General features: G+C 41.2%; 1 protein-coding gene across 10 annotated transcripts in view; it reads left to right on the forward strand.

Annotated features, from left to right (window-relative positions):
• The window catches only part of NEDD4L (NEDD4 like E3 ubiquitin protein ligase), a 365,125-nt gene that overhangs the window by 301,809 nt on the left and 40,755 nt on the right, over nt 1-22,561 (forward strand). For all 10 annotated transcript variants that reach the window (XM_034943816.3, XM_057300460.2, XM_057300462.2 and 7 more), the window contains 6 exons: nt 2,850-2,981; nt 3,491-3,610; nt 4,719-4,916; nt 11,357-11,434; nt 12,811-12,865; nt 19,020-19,078. In XM_034943816.3, coding sequence (XP_034799707.1) covers nt 2,850-2,981; nt 3,491-3,610; nt 4,719-4,916; nt 11,357-11,434; nt 12,811-12,865; nt 19,020-19,078 — 642 coding nt within the window. The remainder of the gene's footprint in view (nt 1-2,849; nt 2,982-3,490; nt 3,611-4,718; nt 4,917-11,356; nt 11,435-12,810; nt 12,866-19,019; nt 19,079-22,561) is intronic.

Here is a 22,561-nt window from a genome sequence, read left to right on the forward strand (position 1 = left end):
CTATGATGAAAAGCTGTGAAATGTTAAACTAAGTCGCCGTTTCTAACTGGTTTGATTACTTTTTTGTTAAGCTAGCGTGGAACATGCTCACAAGCACAGAACAGCAGAAGGCTGGTTTTGGCTTCCTGGCGGGCCCTTCCATGGCCTGTCTGTAGAAGCTGAGTCCTGCCCCCTCAACTAGCCATGCAGGGTGGGAGGCAGTGTGAGTTACAAATGGAATCATCAGCACAGGTTGTTCTATGTGGTCATTTGGAGAGAACACTGTAAAGAAACATTTCCAAATTGCCCTCTCACATAAATGTAACTAAATTACAGGTTGCCAGTTCAGTTCTCAATAGAAGAGAGAATGAGCATTTTAATCAAATTCGGTGTTCTGTACTACACTCCTAATTTTCCACAAACTGATTCGTGCTGTTCACTGTGGCTGTATGAAAGTAACCTGTATGGCCGGGTGCAGTGGCTCACACTGGTAATCCCAGCACTTTGGGAGGCTGAAGCGGGTGGATCAATTGAAGTCAGCAGTTCGAGACCAGCCTGACCAACATGGTGAAACCTTGCCTCTACTAAAAATACAAAAATTAGCTGGGCATGGTGGCGCTTGCCTATAATCCCAGCTACTCAGGAGGCTGAGGCAGGAGAATCACTTGAACATGGGAGGCGGAGGTTGCAGTGAGCCAAGATTGTGCCACTGTACTCCAGCCTGGGCGACAGAGCAATACTCTGTCTCAAAAAGGAAAAAACAAAGTAACGTGGTTGCTAGAATTCATACAGCTTTAGGATTCAGTTCTGACATGATCTATGACACATCCATGTGCTTTCAGTTGATCAGTTGCCTCCCAAGTGTCGTTTCCAGAGATTCAGTAACTGCAAAAATATCCTTAAGGTTTCCAGAGCTAAGGTTTCCGGAGCTGAGTTTTCCAGGGGCGGGGCCAGGGGGAGTGGGGAATTATGGGAGGGAAGGGGCCTGGGAGAGGGGGAAGTGGATCACCAGAACGGCTGAAGGGGAGGGCTCTGGGCGGAAGGAGCTGAGAATGTAACACATTCCATTTAGTATTTCATTGATTGTATAAACAATAGTAGGTCAAAACTTGATAGCACATACTTTGCCAGAGATACTAATTGACCAGGAACTTAGGTTACAACTTAGCTCAGCAGGGGAGTCCACTGAAGTGCCCGGATCCACGTAGCTCTTTGTGTTGGCATCACTGCTGGAGGAGGAGGGGAGGAAGGAGCTTCACTCAGGCTGCATGCTAATTCATCAATGTTTAATATTCATGAAAGGATTAAGTCAGTGTTGATGTTTCTTCTGCTCCTGCTGAGTCTCCACACCTGGATCCAGAATGCTCCATGATCCGAGTCTTTGTGTCTTTATAAACTATCTTTAGGGAGCTTTAGGACTTTATCTCGGGAAATATTAAGGAAATGGTTTTCCTTAATATTAGCAGAAAGTTTTCTTACACATAATCTAAAATCAGCTGCTTCATGATCTTACCCAGGTGATCTTTCTCTGAATTGTGCTTTTAAGCCTGTGAGGTTAACATACTGCTTCTCTGTGGATGGGGTTTCCAAATTACCCGGCAGCGTCCTTGTTGGTGCTTTCTCTAATTTGAGATCCTGGAGTCCACCAAGGAACTCCAGGTGACCACCTTCACCAAGACACATTGCTGGTAGTGCAGGGAAAAGGTGGCATAAGCACAGGAAGAAGTTGGGTTCAGAGGAAATTTGTATCCTCAGCCTAATAGCAAGAAAACGACAACTGCTAAAATATCTGGAAGTAAAAGAAGCAGCTTCCTTTTGTAACCTCACGTGAGAGGTTATTCCTAAGGCATGGGCTCCTCCTATACCTTTAGATTCCCCTAGGAGCCGTGGTATAGCTGTGGTCGGCTTCTGGTTTCTGAGCTTTTCCCCACTTAGAGCTCTTTCGCAGGCACAGATATTACGTGCATCGCCTATGCATTCAAGCCCTCCTGGGACAGCCCTGATCTCCAGCATCTGTCCCAGTGCCTCCATACATCATCAGCACATCCTTGTTTTTCAGTGTTTCTCCATCCACACTGCATTTCTTAGACTGCTTCTCAGGGATCTTCTTGTGATCAAATGTGGACTGTCTAAATATAGTCACTCTATGCTGGGCAGGTCTCTAAACCCAAAAACTGCCAAGCTGTGTTCACCTTCAAAGAAACACACTCCTATCAGCAGACTCGGGTGCACACAGCCTGGGGTGTGAGGCTGGGTGCTGGGAGACTTCCTGAGCTGGGGCACACAGATGTCCTGGGTGGTCCTCCAGATTATATGCTACTGTGTGACCATCAGTATCCTAGAGAAGGGGCTCTGTGTTGGGATTTTAAAATTTTGCCCCAGAAGCTACAGTGTTAGGGTCCTAAGCTGATGGAGGAATTTAGGCCTAAGCTAGAAGAGCACCCCATGGGAGCTACATCGAGGAGAAACTCAGAGCATCCCTCTCATACACAGTGACACTGGACAGTTTGAAATACCTTTAAGCTCTACCTGGTTTGGCAGTGGAATTTAGTAGCTAGAACAGATGATAATGTTTTTCCCTTTCCCTATTATCGCCTTAGCAGCAACCCTTTACGTTTGAGACTACGGGGTCTTAGAACCAAGTTCTGTAAGAATTTGGACTCTGCAACTGTGTGGGGTTCATTTCACAGTAGATCTGAAGCTATCGGAAATCTATTGCTGTTTTCCAGACACTTGTAAGTGTTTTCTATATAAATAGATCTAATTAACTTTGTCTAGAGAAAATAATTATCTGGGTGTACCTTACTTTATTAAACTGATCAGAAAACAAATGCAAGGTGTTAAATAATAATGATTTCTTGCACAAACAGCCATCAGTGGCCTATGTACATACCACGCCGGGTCTGCCTTCAGGCTGGGAAGAAAGAAAAGATGCTAAGGGGCGCACATACTATGTCAATCATAACAATCGAACCACAACTTGGACTCGACCTATCATGCAGGTACGAAGATTGCCATCCAACTTAAAACCGCAGGCCATAGAAGCCGAAATGTACATGACCGAACTCCTTTCCTGGTGTTTATGTATTGTTCTGAAAGACCCGTATTTGTAAAAGCTTTCTCACAAAGAAAATGCATTACTTTAAATACAATAATAGCCTAAGGAAGAATTTGCTTTTCAAATCAGTTTATCACTGAATATATTTTAAAAATGTGACGTGAAAGATATTTTCAAAGTAAGAGCCTATTGCAGTGTGTAGCTTCTTCCCTGCCCAGCCCCCACTTTAATCCGAGGCTAGTTTTTATGCTGGGCTAGTGATTCATTTTTATTTCCCTTGAATGTGTTTCCCCATCCTTTTCCCCCATCATTATGTTTAATTATTTCCTCCACGCTTTAAATAGGCCAGACCTCTTATTATTGCTGTTTGCGTTGTTGTTTGGGTTCGCGCTCCTAATCACACACACTGGGAGATCCTTCTATGAAGCTAACTTGTTTTTGCCTCCAAAATAGCTTGCAGAAGATGGTGCGTCCGGATCAGCCACAAACAGTAACAACCATCTAATCGAGCCTCAGATCCGCCGGCCTCGTAGCCTCAGCTCGCCAACAGTAACTTTATCTGCCCCGCTGGAGGTGAGACGGCTACCTCATCTAACTGGACTCACTCTGTCCTGTGACTCCCATTCTTTCTTCTCTCTTAACTCTGCCTTCAGTTTCGCAGCCACCTCCTCTCTCTGATCAGTCGTTGTGTTGGTAGTGAAGGGTGTTCTTGTGCAGCCTTTCTACCTGCTTCTCTGTCTCGCCCAGTTAACATTCCTGGACTCTCTCACCTGATTCTCATTCTCATTTGGCTAAGGCCGTGGTGACTTGTGCTGGACGTGGGCACTCTCTTTTCAGGACTTCCACCGTTCTTGTTGTGTTTCGCTTCTTTTTGCCTGTTACCTCATTAGAATTGCGTAATCCCTCTTTCAAATACCAAATGCTGATACTGAGTTTTTAAACATAGCTATTGCTTTGATCATTTGTTTTTCTTTCGACTGTAGGGTCTTTCATTCTATGGGCATACATGTTTCTGATGCATATTTGCATCTCTGCATCATGGCTGGGCATCTGCTTGTGCTCTCTGTCGTGTTTGTATTGTTTTGGTGCCATCCTTTAACATCACAAATGTCAGAGTTAGAGAAGCCAAAGAGCAAATGTTTGAGGTCCTAAGCTTGACTGTGTCTTAGAGACAGCTGTGGGCTTCTCCATGCCCTGGGTCCAGATGCTGATAAGTGGGAATGGATGCTGTCTCTTCCACACTCTGATATGAATGTCATGGGTAACAACTGTGAGATTCCAGATCGTTGTATTTATTGATGTAGCTTTTTTCCTTTTTGTGCTCTAAAACTTGCCAATCTGTTCTTAATTAGACTGTGAGCTCATTAAGAGCAAGGGCACGTTTTTCTCCACTCTGTAAAATCTCCATCCATAACACTTAGTACAGAACAGTATTTTTGGTACATACTGAGTAGCTACCAAAAGATGGTGGTTTTAAGTACTTAATATTGTTGTGTGTTTATCCAACAGAGAAAATGTAAAGTTAGATTGATTTAAAAGTAAATGAATGACAGAAAACAGGTTTTGGGGATCTTCCCTCTTGTCCATCTCCAAAGAGAAGCCTTCTGCAATACCCAGGTACATTTTGGCACATTGGAATCGCACATGCTAAAGAGTTCTAATCCTCATTGTTATTCTTTAGGGTGCCAAGGACTCACCCGTACGTCGGGCTGTGAAAGACACCCTTTCCAACCCACAGTCCCCACAGCCATCACCTTACAACTCCCCCAAACCACAACACAAAGTCACACAGAGCTTCTTGCCACCCGGCTGGGAAATGAGGATAGCGCCAAACGGCCGGCCCTTCTTCATTGATCATAACACAAAGACTACAACCTGGGTAAGGCTGCTGCTTTTATTTGGCTCCGTTTTCATCATGAAGTCTGGCATTAATTCCTTGATTTCCTTAGTGTTTGTAGTTCTTGCAGAGGAATTGGATTGACTGTAAAGGGTATCTCCAGAGGGTCTCCTCAGCCTGCATCTGGCCCCTGCACAAATGGGCGGGTGGGAGTGGGTGGGCACAGGCTGGTAGCTGTCTTTGGTATTGGTGCTGGGACTGCCTTTTCTCCTGGGAAGCTCTAGTTTAGACAGTTCACCATGCTGGATGGAAAGGTACTGCTCTGTGCTGTTAAGATTTTGTTAATTGATCCCGTCTCACAAAGTAATCTCACTAGGAGTTATAATCATTTTCAAATAATTTTTTCTTTTGTCAGTTTCTTTTTGCACTTTCATTGGCATTACCCACCTTCTTTTGATATGTCGCTTTAGTTTTTACTGTTCACATCAGATCAGTATTCACACGTCTGAGGTACATTTTCATGCCCTTGATCATGGAGTAGGGGATGTACTGAGTGACTTTGGTTGTAAATCTGATAGCTCCTTTTTGTGATCATTTTGTCAAAATTGATTTTTCTTACCATGCAACTCTTTCATGTACTCCTGAATTGTACCCAAGAAAGAATCTGTACATTGTATTATCTTGAGCAAAATGAGATTAATCAAAGGCGAATATGCATATCTTTGTATTTCTGTGTCAGTTCTTAATTTCTTTAGCCGAATCGGTGGCTTTTTCAGTGTAGTATATGATTCTTTTAAAAGTCAGTTGGTATTTTCCTGCTATATAATCTCTATACCTGTAATTACACTGAAACTGGTTCCCTTATTTCTGGCTATTTTTGATGCTGCAGATGGTTTTTCTTCCGATTATGTCCCCATCGAATTGTCTAGCTAGAGTTAACTCAGGGTTTAACTTGGTCCTACTATTATCTGTGCTACTTGCTCAAAACTGATGTTATGGGAATGCTGGTTGAGTTTTGGTGATTGTCATTGGCCCTAGCTCTTTGGTCTTGGACCAACAATAAACATACACCATTAATTCCCATTTCTAGTGATGGACATTAAGTGTGTCCATTTGATAGACCAGCAGCCTTATATTCAAGAACAAGCCCTGCTCAAGGGGATTTGGGCTGTCATTTTATGCCTTGCCCATTGTGTGGTATCAGTTCAGTCCAGCAGGTCTAGAGGGCGTGCTCCTAGAATCCTTTGAACCGTGGGACATTGTGTCTTCAAGGGCATTCTTGGCATTTGGGGCAGGGACATTTGTGCCTTCAGTTGCAGACTATTTAACAAACTTGGCTTCTGCCACCAGGTGCTAATGGTCACCATTACCCCCACCCCAACATAGTGACGACCAGAAATGCCCTACACATTTCAAAACAGCCCTAAGTGAGAACCACTCAAAGAGCTCTTTCTATTTTGAAGTAAGGGAATGGCCTGCCAAGAGAATTTCTCATTTAGATCTGGTAACATTCATTTGGTAAACTGATAACTGCTTCTAAGGCATATAATAACATGTAGGTTTGACTCCCCTACTAGTCTGAAGATAATGTTACAGATTTGCAAGCAAGCCAAGAGTAAGAGACGGGCAGCTCGTTGGAAAATATAGTAATGGAGTTCTTTTTCCTTATATCTTTTTCCTTATTACCATGGAACCCCTGGCTGTCCTGCCAGTGTTCTCATTTACTATAGCACTGCTGTAATTTCAAGTCCTTAGCCAGAAACAGGCTCCAGAAATAAGGGCTAACGAATATAAAAGTAGATGGATTAGTGTAAGGAGCCACTGTGGCTTGCCAACATAAGCTATGATTTTAGTAATTTTAACTAGCTTGGTAATCAAATCCCCTAACCTTTTCACAGCCTTTCAAGCCACAACAGCAGTGTAATTGCAGCTGGGCAGATTGTATTTTAAATTAAACAGCACTCACTTTATTTATTGCTTGCAACATTGCTGAATGAAGCCCATTTTTACTTTCCAGTTGCCCCTTTTTACCCAGATACTTGTTATTGACTAATTTACTGATTTAAAATCATAATCTGTTAGAACAACGTTTTGTTGCTGCTGCTAGTGTGGGAAATCCTCAAGGTAACAACTGGAAATTCCACAAGCTACTCCCCTTCTTAAGCGAATTCAGATGTGCTGACACAGCTGCGCTATCGCTTCTAAACAAAGGCCTAGGCAGGATTTTCCCTGCGGAAGACACACTCTAAATTGCCTGTTCATTTTGACAAAAGATGAAGAGCCGGAGGGAAGCATGAAGATAATTTGCAACTTAAAAATCTGTTTTGAGTTGGTTTTAGGGTTTGCTTTGTTTTTTATTTTTGAAAGAGGAAGAGAACAAATGAGAGAACAGCATAGCTATTCTTAGATTTGAGCATTAGAATAGAAAAAGGAAAAAAACTGGTAAGACAGGTTGAAAATGATGAAAATAACACTGCTTCCCCCATCAGCCTGGGCACTGTTGATTCTTACACCAACCAGAAGCCTGAAAAGTATCAGGACATTTCCCCTCTATACATTGAGAAATTAAAAAATTTATTGAAATATGTCATGAAACATGACCTTTTACACACACACAGATATTGAAGGCAGTATGCCATCAGTATTTGGATAAAGTTTGTCCTCATTCTCTTTTTTTTATTATTTTTTTTTTGTTTTTGAGACGGGGTCTCACTCTTGCCCAGGCTGGAGTGTAACGGCGCAATCTCAGCTCACTGCAACCTCTGTCTCCCGGGTTCATGCAATTCTCTTGCCTCAGCCTCCTGAGTAGCTGGGATTACAGGCACATGCCACCACACCAGCTAATTTTTTTTTTTTTTTTTTTTTTTTTTTTTTTTTTTTTTTTTTTTTTAGTACAGACAGGGTTTCACCATGTTGGCTAGGCTGGTCTCGAACTCCTGACCTCAAGTGATCCTGCCGCCTCGGCCTCCCAAAGTGCTGGGATTATGGGCATGAGACACCCTGCCAGGCCAAGTTTAGCTTCATTCAAACAAACAAACAAAGATTGGCTTTGTTCCCCGCCTGGGTCAGGCTTTTCAGGGAATGCATGCTGGAGACCAGGGGCTTGGGAGGGATGTACCAAGGAGAGATGTTCCATCCTCAGCAGCTCAGAGCACATGTATACGGGTTGAGTATCCCTAGTTTAAAGATTCAAAATCCAAAATGATCCAAAGTCTGAAACCTTGTGAGCACTGACATGACACTCAAGCAATAAATGCTTATTGGAGCATTTCAGATTCTCAGATTAGGGATGCTGAACTGGTAAGTATAACTGCAAATATTTTGAAATTCAAAGCCCCTCTGGTCCCAAGCATTATGGGTGAGGGATGTTCAACGCATATTAGTATATTTGTGCCTTTCACAGGATGAAGCATGGGCTTATTTTTGTAGCAAGAAAGATTACACCCTAGTTAAGTTGCAGGTTTGTTTTCCATCCAAGTTCAAACTAATGAAACTTATTACTCTAGGTGTGGTTGCTGGTCTCTTCCAGGATGGAAAAGATAAAGAAAAAAGGCACTTTTTTTTAATCCCTGTGTTTTATATATTTTGAATTAGGAAAGCACTTTTTAAAAAGATACTGCTCTTTGCATCCTGTTTGAAAACACTTTGAACTTGATGGAGGGAAGCAATTTTATATTACACATGAAGGAGTTCCCGTTATGAAACTGAAGAAAGGAAGAAACAACCAGGCACACTTTATGCGTTGGATCATTTATTTTCATCGCATCAGAGACCTTGTTAGTATTCCACTTTCTCATCAGCTCTGAAGTTGTCCATAGCTAATAGAGAGCCTTGACCACCACTTCATGTGCCCTGGCAACTAAGGAGAGATGCCTGCCTCCTTGAGTGGCTCTGTGGGAGTCAGGGCTTGGGGGTGACCACTAGCCTTAGCCCTCAGAGCTGATTCATGGCAGCTGCTGCCATTATTTTTATTATTTTTGATAAAATAATATTATAAGCCTCAAGGCCTCTGGCCCTCACAGTCTGTGAAGTCTGGGTTTCCATGCAAGGCCACTTTAGCAGATCTTTGAAATTCGGTTGACTTTATACTTCATGCTCTGCCCCTCACTGCCTCCCTGACACTTTTCTCTAATTTCAGATTCTTTTCACGCCACCCCCCCGCCCCCGCCCCTTTAAATCACCAGCCTTTTACCAATAGGGCTGATTGTCTTTCACGGTAGCCTACATGTGATTCCAAGGTCAGGCTGGCCTTGTGTGTAGCATTCGGAAGCCCTGCCCTCTTTCTTGTAATAGCAGTCCTCAGCTTTCTCTAAACCTGGCATGGTCATAGGCTAGGTGGAAGCCCAAGGGTCCCCCGCTGGTTGTGGCGTTACCTGGTCCGGATCAGAGTTAGCATTGAGTGGGTAGCTTTTGAGAAATTCAGTGCTTTCAGTTTTTCCTCTGTCTGTAGTTAACCAGTCACGAATGTTTACCAGATTATCAGCTTCTTGGACCTTCTCAATCCTAAATCAGCTTAGCATATTTCTTTATGTTCTGTGTATGTCAGTGTACTGCAGAATACTGGATTATTTTGTGCCTCTGCTTAGCCTTTTAAAAAAATATATTGGGTTCAGGGTCAGTATGCATCACAAACTGCTAACAGGATTTCTTTCTTCATTTAAAAGTTCACCTAGCTAGCAAGAAGCAAAGGTTGATTTTTGTTGTTCGTGGTCTTTTTTGATTCTTGCCAGTTCCCAAGATCTATGATTATGATTCAGTGATACTATGACTTACACAGTTGACTTGGGAAGCAGAAAAATCTAGTAATTTGGCAGCAGCAAGGGCCCTATTATAAAATTGAATGAAGCTGATATCAAATGTCTTCACAGTTTACTTTTTTTAATCTTAAGCTTATTTGGTTGATCGTGGTTTTTTTTGAGTATAAAGATATGGATTCTCCTTTTTATGTTTTTGGAGGCAAGACTCACTGCGTCACCCAGGCTGGAGTACAATGGCACAATCACAGTTTACGGCTCACTGCAGCCTTGACCTCCTAGGCTCAGGTGATCCTCCCATCTCAGCCTTTCAGGTAGCTGAGGCAGGCATGCACCACCACACTCAGCTAACTTTTTGTGTTCTTTGCAGAGATATGGTTTTGCTTTGTTGCCCAGGATGGTCTTGAACTCCTGGGCTCAAGCAGTCCTCCCGCCTTGGCCTCCCAAAGTGCTGAGATTACAAGTGTGAGCCACCACATCTGGCCTTACACTGCATTTCTTTTTCTTTCTCTTTTTTTTCTTTTTTTTCTTTTTTTTTTTTGAGACGGAGTCTCACTCTGTTGCCCAGCCTGGAGTTCAGTGGCACAATCTCGGCTCACTGCAACCTCTACCTTCCGGGTTCAAGCAATTCTCCTACCTCAGCCTGCTGAGTAGCTGGGACTACAGGCACACACCACACCCGGGTAATTTTTGTATTTTTAGTAGGAACGGAGTTTCACCATGTTGGCCAGGCTGGTCTCAAACTCCTGACCTCCTCAGCCTCCCAAAGTGCTGGGATTACAGGCATGAGCCATCGTGCCCGGCCTACACTGCATTTTAACTGGGTCTACATAAGTGAGAGTCAGCTCCTGGACTCTGGGTCATAATCTTTGGGCAACTTCTTGTTCTCTCTGAAACTCCATTTCCTCATCTAAAGAAACAGACCATGTGCCCAACCTCCTACCAAGGGTCTGTTGCAAGATTTTACATCTGACCATGCCTCATAAATCATGCAGCCTGACCCAGGTTGTCAGAGTACATATTTCTCTTTTGTTGATTCTCTGTGGTATCTTATGAAGCTTATGCTTTAAGAAAAAAATTTTATAAACGTTTAAATATTAAGACATAAATGAGAACTTAATCTGCAGAACTTGGTCAAGAATCTCAGTAAAGTTGTATCATAACTTTGTGAGTTTGCCTGATGAAAGCGACTCTCCCTGGAGTAGCCACGTGACTTCACAGACCAGATTGACATTCTCTGCTGAGTTCAGAAGGAGTGGAGGGGAGCACAAGTGCTGGAGGAGGGTGTGGCAGGGAGGCCTATTCCCTAACATGTTAGGCTGGCTCCCCTCACCGGGAGCTCGGGACCCATGGAGAGATTTCGAAACCATTGTCCCCACTCCCTCTTTGTGCCACATTCACTGGCACCCTCCATTCTGGTTTCCCTAGTAACATCACTGCTGGGACTCTCTTCCCCCTCCCCTTCTCAAGGTCTCAGGGAAATGGTTAACCTTTCATGTAAATATTCTTACTCTCCTCTCTCCACCAAGCACAAGAAGGAAGAGTACAGTCTGTCTCGAGAGACAGTCAGCCAGGCTTCCTGTACAAAACAGAGATGGGACCCATCTCACGCTCCAGGCATGGACAGCCTGGTTGCCTTGAAACAAACAGCTCAAGAAGAAAAGCACCCAGTAACTGCACACAGATACTTCCACTTAGCATCTACTGTCTTTTACATTTTTCTTGCAGGAAGATCCACGTTTGAAATTTCCAGTACATATGCGGTCAAAGACATCTTTAAACCCCAATGACCTTGGCCCCCTTCCTGTGAGTACACTGGAGACACATGGAATGGTCTGAATATGTGTGTTCCTTTATCCGCTCAATGTTGATGGAGAGGCCCTGTGGACCTTCTCTGTCTCCAGGCTTTGTGGACCTCATTGGTTTGTGTTTCTTCACAGAATTGGGTGTTTAGCTGAATTGTAGTCATACATTATAGTTCATGTGATATCCAGTACTTATGAAAGAGGTTTCTGAATTGCTGGCTTCTAGCAGAAGATAGACCTTGTACACAGGATGTTCAAGAGACGTTCTCTGCCGGTGACAATTTAAGTGGCACTCATTTATTTTGTAACTTAGCAACCACTGAGTTTCAGTCATATTGCTGATTAAGTCATCAGAACAAAAATAATGAAAATAGTATGGGAGAAGAAGGCCTAATTAATCATAGAAAGTTTCTATAAGTCATTTAACCTGCAGATTTTTAAAGTTTTTTTCTCCCTTGTTGGTGACGGCTCAGTATTTGTTGAGCTATATACTTAAAATTGGATTTTGAATGAAACCTTCACATACATCCTCCTCAACAACTCACTCTCAGTTTGAAAAAGCCACAGGGGGTGACAGGGCAGTGGTTGGACTCCAAGGCTATTTTTACATGGGAATTTTTGTTGTTGTTTTCCAAGTGTAAGAACCTTTTTGTTGCCTGGTATATTAGGGCAACATTTGAGGCTGCGAAGGTTAAGATTCAATCATTATTCATTAGGTTATACAGGTATCCCACACCAAATCTGTTTGGTTCCTGGGTTCAAATAGAAAGAACCAGAGAGTGAGTTTAGAAAACAAAAGAAAGCATTTTTTTCTTAATCTGTTGGATTCCTGAGGTTCAGATAGCAAATATGGATAGTTCAGATAATGAGGGCATACCAGCTTTATCTTGAAAAAATTCTCCAAATCTGTTTAGTTCCTGAGCTTGACTAGCAAAAGTTCGTGGCGGATAATACCAATATTAGATCATCAACTGCCTGGACAACACAAATACAGTTAACCGTGTCTAACATTTTTATATTAACCCCCTCTTCCTTTCCTTTAGTACTCAGTATTTATTTAATTAAATGGTACTCAACTTCAAACTCCACTGTTCCATGGAATGCTGCAGTTTCCCTTTGAAGCTTTTGAGCTAGCAGCCCATTTCTGGTTCTTCATACAGTCAGCGCATCTGAGACCTGAGCATGTGATAAAGCGTGTTGCTAGACACGGTCAAGAGTTAACTTGAAATGTTCATATTTAGTTCACGCTCAATGCATAAATGTACCCTAGCAGAAAAGAGTACAGAGGTGTTCTATAGTTTTTAAATGTTGCCTTTGATTTCAGAACTCCTAGCTAATGTTTATATTTTCTCTCTCCCTTCCTTCCCCGGATACTAGCCTGGCTGGGAAGAAAGAATTCACTTGGATGGCCGAACGTTTTATATTGATCATAGTAAGTAGGCGCTGTTATGGACACACAGGTGTTGTGGGTTAGAGGGAAGGAGTAATTCAAACATCATAGTGAAAGCTTTGTCATTTTACTCTTTATCTAGGCAGCCAGGTGTTATGTGGAGAAAATGATACCAGAGAATCAGTGCCTTCATACGGTACTGTGCATTAACCCCAAGTTTGCTTAAAGTAGCCCATCAAACTTTCACCCAATCTGATCTTGTGACCTATTAACGTGTTTTTTTTTTGAATTTTTAAACTACACTTTGATTGTTGATCCCTTGACTTTTGCACATTTAATAAATACACTCTGGTAATAGAAAATAAGATTAGAAATGATGATTTAGTCAAAAATCTGTGAACAGTGCTTGAAGTAGCATGTAAGTTTTTTAGACACTGCCTTCAAGGGTCCTATGGCAGGATGCCCGCTCTGACCTTATTTTCTATTCACGGCATGTTTCCTTGCACCCACAACACTAATATATATGTATTTCCTGGAAATTGTAGTATATTTGCTATAGACATTTGCTCCAGCACCTATGAATAAATGTGTGGTTTCTCGTTCCAACTAAAAGTTCAACTAATAAAAGTTTGCTTTTTAGCCAGTGGGATTTTTTTTTTTTCTCATTCTTTTTGGAGGTGCCATGTTCTTCATGGAATCATATTTCTATGTCCCTTAAATTTTCTGAAAAAGTATATTAAAAAGAAGCCTTCAAATAGATGTAAAGTTTCAACCATGAGTGCAATTTGGTAGTATCTTGGTCTTTGCTTTCATTTGGTTCATGAACAGAAAGTCCCACCGGGTTTCCCTGGCTTCACAATTTCATAACTAAACAAAAACACGTTGATGAGCCACCTGCTGAGAAGTCTGGCCACAAGTAATCCTCACACATATGGGACTGGTCACTATCTCATAGGCATAGTACGTTTTTCAGATGTTACTAGGAGGCAGAGACATTGTGAACAGAATTTCACTTTCAGGCCCTGGCTGTTGAGGGCCTATTATAAATGGAATTAAGCAAAAGTACCAGCAGTTTACAATTCAACTGAAAGTAGAAGTCCTAGGTGTATTTAGAAGAGTGAGCTACCCTTTGTTTAAACCAGATATTTCAAGGTGCAGAGACTTAGTTTTTGTCTTTTATCAAAAAATGGGCACATTTGTCAACTGTCCAGAATTTCATAGTAAGCATAAAGTATTTTTCCTGCTTTCATGTATGTGTATACCCTACTTTTTTCCTTAATATACTATTTATTTATTATTTTACTCTTAAGAGAATTTACTAAAATGAGAGAGAGGCCACACCTCTTTTTCCCATGAAAAACAAAATAATAGTTTCCGGCTTGGTGCAGTGGCTTACACCTGTAATCCCAGCACTTTGGAAGGCCGAGGTGGGAGGATCAGTTGAGGTCAGGAGTTCGAGATTAGCCTGGCCAACGTGATGAAACCCCGTCTCTACTAAAAATACAAGTAAAAACTAGCTGGGTGTGGTGGCGTGCACCTGCAATCCCAGCTACTCGGATGGCTGAGGCAGGAGAATCTCTTGAACCTGGGAGGTGGAGGTTGCGGTGAGACAAGATCATACCACTGCACTCCAGCCTGGGCAACAGAGGAGGCTGTCTCAAAAAAAAAAGAAAAAAGTTTCCTTTATAGTATTTTTTATACATCACAATCGCAGTTTTAAGACAGGTGTGAATAATACTGATCATTTTACTAAAACAGGTCTTTACTGGTAACACATCCTGGTCTGTGACACATGGAGAGCATTGCACACAATATTGTGACGGTTTTCTGGCTGGAGATGTGATGCTTAGGTCACCCTAAAAAGAATGTTGTGAATGTGTTTCGTATACCGCAAGGAGCCAAAAACAGAAAAACACAATTACAAAGGACTGTCGTAGCATGCGTTAAAATAGTAAAAATCACTGACTATTTCACTTGTGGTGTCATAGACCTAGTATGATATATAGCAGATGCTTGATACTTGGTGACTTGAAATCAGGTTCATGGAGGATCAGTGGTGAAGCTCTTAGGAAGTTGTTGTGCTTGATCAGAAAGTGAAGTGAACTCACTTGAGGAGCAGTAGGTGCCCCCCCTCCGGCTTTCCACCCCCATCGGCCTGAGGCTAGCCCAACTCCGGCTTACTGGAAGGTGGAAGAAGGTAACTACCTGCTAGATGCCTGGGCTTTTCCTTACTCCTGATCAGTTCTGCAGTTACTCCAGCGCTCTGCCCAAACATTTCCTCATTTCACTTGACTAGAACAGCACCCCCGAGGCTCCATTATACTCTGTACAGAGCTTGATGCAACTAAGCTGTGCCAATATGATATTTGTGGCCATTGACTTGGAGATTAAAATTTATTTTGCCTTTGCACAACCATATTGAAAGATTCTGTTAAAGAGATATAGCATAAATTAAGTGACTAAAAACCATTTAAGAAAAGGATTTGTTTACGAGTGCCTCCTTAGCTGTTCATGCTACGTTTCTACCATCGCTCCATAATTCATCAAGGTTTACTCAATGGAAAGCTGTAGAGCAGTACACGTCAATGAAACAGTTCAAGTCATTTGCCTTTCCACAAAATTCAGTCTGTGAAAACTGCAGAATACCTATCTTTTGAAGAGGCTTTATCAGGCTGACACATACATTCCAAATGGGTTGAATTACCTGAAAGATAACATTTAGGAATGTCCTTTCTGTCAGAATAAAGCCTCTTTTTCTAAACAATCTTCTAGCAAAACTCAGCATCTGATTTTGCTGTCATAATGCCTACAGGACAGGAACCAGGTTATGCCCACGTATGCCACAATGCCGTGAGTGCTGTCATCTTGTAAATTGCTTAGAGTCATCTTGTCTTCCAGCATACCCAGCACGTGGGTCCACATGGAATTACAGATGAGATGATGAGATGCACTTGTCTTTTCAATAATTAATTATTTTTGCTTTGTAAGTTTTTCCTGAGAAGTTAGACATTTTCTAGATGAACAATACTCAGCCATCTTAAATATTTAATTTCAAAAGCAACGAATGATCGAGACTAACCTCTTTAGACTCCTTGATTCCTTTGGTTGCTGTCTATGGAATGGCTCCTGGCTCTTGGGCCTCGGGTGGGAGGTTAAAGGAAGGTCTTGAACTGAATCTCTACATCTTGTAGGAATGATGTCATTCTTCTTAAAGACCAGACAGACCCAGCAGCTGAGTAATTGGCCACAGGTATCCTATCTACAACATTAGAAGAGAAAATTGAATTCCAGTGATTTTGTAAAGTCCTATTTTAGTCTTTCCTGTCAACAGCCTTACTAGACCTGTTCATCGTGGCTAAACTGAGTTTCTCATCCTTCCACTTCCTTCTTGTCCTTTTATTTGAAATATATCTCAAAGAGGAAAAGCAAGTTTAAAAGCCAAAGTTTAAAAAAAAAAAAAAAGGATAACTGGCTACCCCATACTTTCATACATTGACCATACTTCACTGAAGAATTCTTTATCATAACCATGTAGAAACTTGTGTTGTTCCAAAAGCTTAGGCTCTTTTTAAAGGGACTTTGTTTTCACCATCAGCTTCATTCAGTCATTAAAAAAATAATGCACTAAGTTCCTATTACCTGCTGGGACTGGTCTTAAGTGGTAGAGAGGGGGTTGCAAAGATGAATAACACACAGTCCCTGTCCTTGGGGAGGTTAGGTCCAGTGGGAAGTAGCAGGGGATATTTCAGGTGTTAGAGGAGTGAATCAGTTGTTACACAGAAACAGAAGAGGCAAGGACTGCATCTGCTTGGGAGGTGGTTGGGCACAGGGATGGGGCCCTGAGAGAATGGGTCACTTTTTAGATGGATGACAAACACTGAGTAGGATTGAGGCAGGCAAAGCCCCAGGAAGAGTGATCCTAGGATGCGTGGAGGTGTGTGAATATGTGCAGATGCTGCCACTTTCCGAGAAACGCAGTATTGCTCCAAACAGCTAGTGTGCCGCAGGGGCGCACAGGCCAAGCCAAAGGGTATCTGCCCGGTGTGGGGACTCGGGCTCAAGCCACAGGCAGTGGGGAGCTCCCAGGGGATTTCCCAGAGGGGAGGGATGGGGTCGAAATCGTTCTTTAGAGAGATCCTTTTGGCAGAGCTGTAGAAGATGTCTTGAACCGGGGTTGGGGGGTGAGACAATTCCCAGTGACGCCCAGAGAACAGTTCAGGGGGAAAAAATGAGCCCTCTAGCAAGAAGCTTATCAGGGATAGAGAGGGTTGGTCGGGGACCACCAGAGTGAGTGACACGGCCAGGTTCCTGATTGGGACAGTGAGTGGATTGTGATACTGCACATTGGAATGTAAGGTCACGTTACCAATTTTGGTGTTGGGTGATCAGAGGTTTGGTTTTGGTAGAGTTAAGCTGAAGTACTTACGGGAAACCCAGATGCAGATGTCCAGGATGGAGCTTGAAGTTCAGGTCTGGTCTGAGGACTTGCGAATCCCCATGAGTCAGGAGTTATTCATTTATTTTCTGCTTTGATGACAATATCCATTGATATGGTTATAATCCAAGTTGGTGTTTTAAGGCACAGTTTTTACTCGGCTGTACTCCGTTTCCTTTATTTGGTTTTCTTTTCTCTTGTTTTCCATCACAATAGCAACTTTTACTTTCCAAAGTCTTCTGTGAAAGGTAAGGGACCCAAAAATGCCCTTTGCTTCCATCAAGATTCTCTCAAACAGTTGAGATTTTTCATGTAAATTTTCTGCCAGCATGAAAACAAAAGATTCTAGAATCATCACTTGCTTTGGTAGCTTTTTTTTTTTTTTTTAGCTTTTCCTCTGCTTCTATTAAAATAATAATAAGACTTTTTAAAATTCCTAATATGGTCATTAAAACAGAATTCACTAATTATTATTATCAGCTCATTTACAGTGTATACAGAAAATAAACAGAATCAATATTCTTCCCCCGCACTCCCCCGCCCTGGTCCCCAAGACAGGTGCAGATCGGGCTGGAGCATAGTGGCACAATCATAGCTCACTGCAGCCTCCCCCTGGGCTCAAGCGATCTTCCCACCTCAGCCTCCCAAGTAGCTAGGACTACAGGCGTACACCACCACACCTGGCTAATTTTTTTTTTTTAACCTTTTGTAGAGATGGGTCCTCACTATGTTTCCCAGGTTGGGCCCGAACTCCTGGCTTCAAGTGATCCTCCTGCCTCAGCCCCCCGAAGTATTGGGATTACACGCATGAGCCACTGCTCCTGGCCACCCTTTACTTTTCAAATAATTTTCTTCTTTTTTTTTTTTTTTTTTTTTTTGTTTTTTACTAACCTAGATATCCAAAAACTCTGGAGAACCTACTCTCCCCTAGTGTGCCCCACCCCCCGTACCTTTCATGTGAGTCCATTGCACTCTCTCTCCCTCCACTCCACCCTAGTACACACACAGGAATCCATAAGGTCTTTTTAATTATGCACAGTTACACCAAGTGATCTAAGGCAGCTACTGTGTATTATCACCTACACAAGTAATGGTATAGATAGCATTGAACAGTCTTGTGCACATTAACTCACTTGGAAGAAAGCAAACCACCTTTTGCCAGTGTGACCAAACAGAAACCATGCTCTGTAATCTTCCTCTGCTGTATCTAATTCTCTTTTTTGGACTGCCTAAGCTGCTTTGATTTTTGTGTGCATATGAGTGACGCATGTAATAGATTATTCATTTGTTCAATGCAGGATTCTTAATTGAAAGCAGTTTTTCAACGCCATAAGTAAAGAGAAAAGTATTTGAAATGAGAAAAAAAAAATCCTGTGTGTGTTTGTTAGCCTTTTGGGAAACTAAGACTTTTTAAATGCTTTTTTTCAATTAAATGAAAATCAAGATCAAGTTATAAATCCTTAAAAGAACAGGGGTTTATAATTCCCATTTTAGCAAGTTATTTGCCCAAAACAGTATGAATAGATGGTTTCTCTTTAGTTGTGCATTTTTGATTGTTTTTAACTAAACAGTATGTGAGGGGGGTTGCCGTATAGACCGTAGTTACCTGCTAACTCTGAAATGCTGATTTGTCTTTAGAACACAGGGTGGGGGACTGGACAGCTTTTGAAGAATCCAGAAATACTTCCTTCCAAAACTTTCTTTACATAGAATAGATTTGAACTAATGTTCTGATTTTTTTTTTTTTTTTAACATTTTCAGATAGCAAAATTACTCAGTGGGAAGACCCAAGACTGCAGAACCCAGCTATTACTGGTCCGGTCAGTATTTTCAAATTCTGCCTCTTCAGTATAAGATTTTGGTTACGTGTTTACGTGTTTCTTGTGTATTACTGATAACGGTGATGTCAAGGGACAACGGTGATTGAGTAGTTGACTAGAAACAGAGCACTTTGCTGCCATCTCCTTCTTAGTGAAGTTTCCAGGTGAGGTACAGCTGCATGTGCCTTTTCAGATGGATTTCATTATAAAGGAAAACAGCTTGATAACGACAGCAGAATTAAACATTTTTCTTCTCCTTTATAAAAGGGTGGACTATAAGTATAGTCAAAATTCCCTCCCTTCCTTTTTATATGAAGCAAAACCGAGCCCTGTCTTCATAAAGTGTTATCATTTCTTTAGGCCAGGAGTAGTAAATGTATGCCAAAAGTTTAAATCTTTTACAACTTTCAAAAATCTGTAGAAGTTTGGGTGAGATTGTAGCTAAGTTCAGGAGCTGGCAGAGTTAAGAGTTTTGAACTCTGCCGACCCACAGTGTTCTCATGGTCCCCTCATATATGCCGGGTGGAAAAAGAATCAATTCTGATGCAGGCGTGGTGACCTCTTAAAACACCATAGCACACTGTGTTCATAAGGCAGTGTGAGAACCCCACTCCCTGAAGCATCAGGAGACATTTGGTATCTCACACTTGTTAACAAGTCTGTAGAATGGGACCACACTCATCAGCAGAGAGCACACCATCAGCTTTTGTCAGTGGCTATATGAGTGCAGGGAGGTAATTTGGAATTACAGGAGTTGTACTGCGATCAGCAGAAGATTGCAAATTTGGGATTCTTAGACTAGAGGAGCGAAAGGAACTGAAGTTTGTTATATCACATGCTGAGCTAAGAGGCCAGTAGGTAGATTTAAAATTCCAATTTCATGGCTTTAATCTGATTCCATTCAAATTATGTTTTGAATTAGTAAGATACGTCCATTTGAAAACTTAAAAGATACTACATTGCAAATGTGCCCCGGTAACTGACTCCTGTTAGTTACTTGTTGGATTTGCTCAGTCATTTGGGTACTATTTCCTAGGCAAAGTTGCCCAGTAGTACCTGGGTAAAAACAGTCAACTTTTTTCTCTACGCGGCTTAAACACTGCCTTACTCTGATGCTTCCTTTTGATATATATATTCGCAGTCACAGTTGTTTATTGGAATATTATTTTCTCTTCTACATCATTAGAACAAGGTAAATTCAAGAAACTATTCTTTTTAAGTGACAGAAGACTTTTGACATAACTGAAGCCTTTTCAAATATTTTTATCACTTATCAATTACCGGCCGTCACTCAAACACTGCTAGTCCTTATTAAATCTTATTGAAAATTGCTTAGCATCGTAAAGCCAAGTAGATTTGCCCCAAAGAAAGAGCTCTCTGTTTTCTGTTAATAAAAGATCCTTGTTTATTCCTTCATTTTTATTATTATTATTCATTATATTGCTTTCAATAGGAGAATCTGTATTTAGGTAGTTATCAACTTAGTGTAGACATTTGGCCTTTGTTGTCATTCAGTTCTAAATATTTGGCAATTTTCATTTGATTTTTCTTCTTGACTTATAAATTATTTAAAATATGCTTTTTAGTTTCTAAGAGTATGGGAGGGTTGTGCCTATTCATTTTTTTGTTGATTTCTAATTTTATTGCATTATGGTCAGATAATATTGTCTAGAGAATATTTATTATTGGATGTTTATTTAAAACTTCATTGGAAGATTGATCACTTTTTGTAAATGTTCTTTTTCTTTTTAAAAAGAATGTGTATTGTGTCTTTGGTTGAATATAGAGTTCTTTATGTGTCCATTAGGTCAAGCCTGTGGTGTTCAAATTATCTACATTCTCATTGCTGTTTTGCTATTGGATCTAATCAAGATAGTTCTGTCAGTCTCTGTGGTGACTGTTGCCCTGTCAATGTTGTCTGAGGTATATATAACTACATTCTCTTTCTCTGTTCGTATTTGCTGTTTAGCATATCTTTTCTCTCTTGCGATATTTTATCTTCTTTCTTGCCTTTTGTTCAATTGATAGAGTACTCTCTATTTTATTTTCTCTGTGTGCTTGCAGGCTGTACTTTCTATTTGTATTCTTATAGCTCTCACATTAAACTGTGTAACCCACATACTTGACTTAGGGTTAAAATGAATCACTGTCTACTCTCCTTAACATCAGGACCTCAGGGAACTTGAATGCCATTCTTCCCACTCCCATTTGCCACGTCATTGTTGGGTGGAATTTTAAAACTACCTTGCTTTAAACTTTCCTGATAGTCAAATAGTCATTAATATGTTTTATCTTTTTTCTCCCTACTGTCCATACTGATTTAATTTTACCAAATGTAGACAAATTTCTTTGCCCACCATTGGTTCGCCCACCATTGGTTCTTCCATCCATTTTTTTTCTGGGGTGAGTTTTGATCTTAGTGAAGCCTAGTCCAGTTTATGGTTCTTACTGTGTGGTCTGCTGACCAGAGTATCAGTATCGCCTGAGAGCTTGTTGGAAATGCAAGTTTTCAGGTCCTACCCCAGACCTACTGAATCAGCACCTCTGGGGGTGGGACACCAGTCTTTGTTTTAACTGCTCTCCCAGGGATTCCAGTGCCCCCTCAGGTTTGAGCACTTCTGCCCAGCAGCACTGCCAGTGACAGTCTGAGAGTGGTAATATCTCTTAGTCTTTGACTCAGAAGGTCTCATTTGACCTCTCTATTCAAAGTTCAGCTGATGATAGAAATCTTGGTTAAATTATTTTCCCTCAGTGCTTTGGAGATTCTCCTGCATGTCTTCTGGCCTCCATAAATGATGATAACAGGTTTGCTGTCAATCTCATTGTCGTTTCTGTGTAGGTAAATGGCTCTGTTCTCTGGTGATTTTGAATTTTTATTTGTGTCTTAGATGTTTTACAATTTCACTATCATCATGTACCTATGTGTGGAGTTCTCTTCATTTATCTTGCTTTGGACTCAGGCTTCTTCAGTATGGGGATTGTGTCTTTCCTCTGTTCTGGAAAATTCTCAGCTATTATTTCTTAACATACTGCATTTTTCCGATTCTCTCTAAGTATCTGTTTTTGTAACTCCTATTGGACATTTACTTCTCTTTCACATTGTCTGCTTTATCTCTTAACTTTTGTGTTTTCTGTCTCTCACTGCTGTATTGTGAGTTATTACTTAGCTCTTCCAGTTAATTCTTTAAGCTTTTCTTGTAATCTCTTTATCAGTTCATTGTGTTTATTATTTCAGTGACTAAATTTAATTGCTCAAAGTTTTATTTGGTCGTTTAAAATTTGCTTTTGTCTTCATAGTTATTCTGTCCCGTTCTCTTTATCTCTTTATTTATTTTTGATGCTTTCATCTGCTTATTATTTTTAAGATATTTATTTCTTAGCCTCTTTGAGATTATTCTATTATCTCTGGTCCTAGGATCATTAAATCTCCCACTACGTCTGTAGACTCTCCTTAAGAGTGTAGATTATTGCCTAGTTCAGTTT

The sequence above is a fragment of the Pan paniscus genome, chromosome 17 (genome assembly GCF_029289425.2).
Source record: "Pan paniscus chromosome 17, NHGRI_mPanPan1-v2.0_pri, whole genome shotgun sequence".
Classification (NCBI taxonomy): Eukaryota; Metazoa; Chordata; class Mammalia; order Primates; family Hominidae; genus Pan; species Pan paniscus.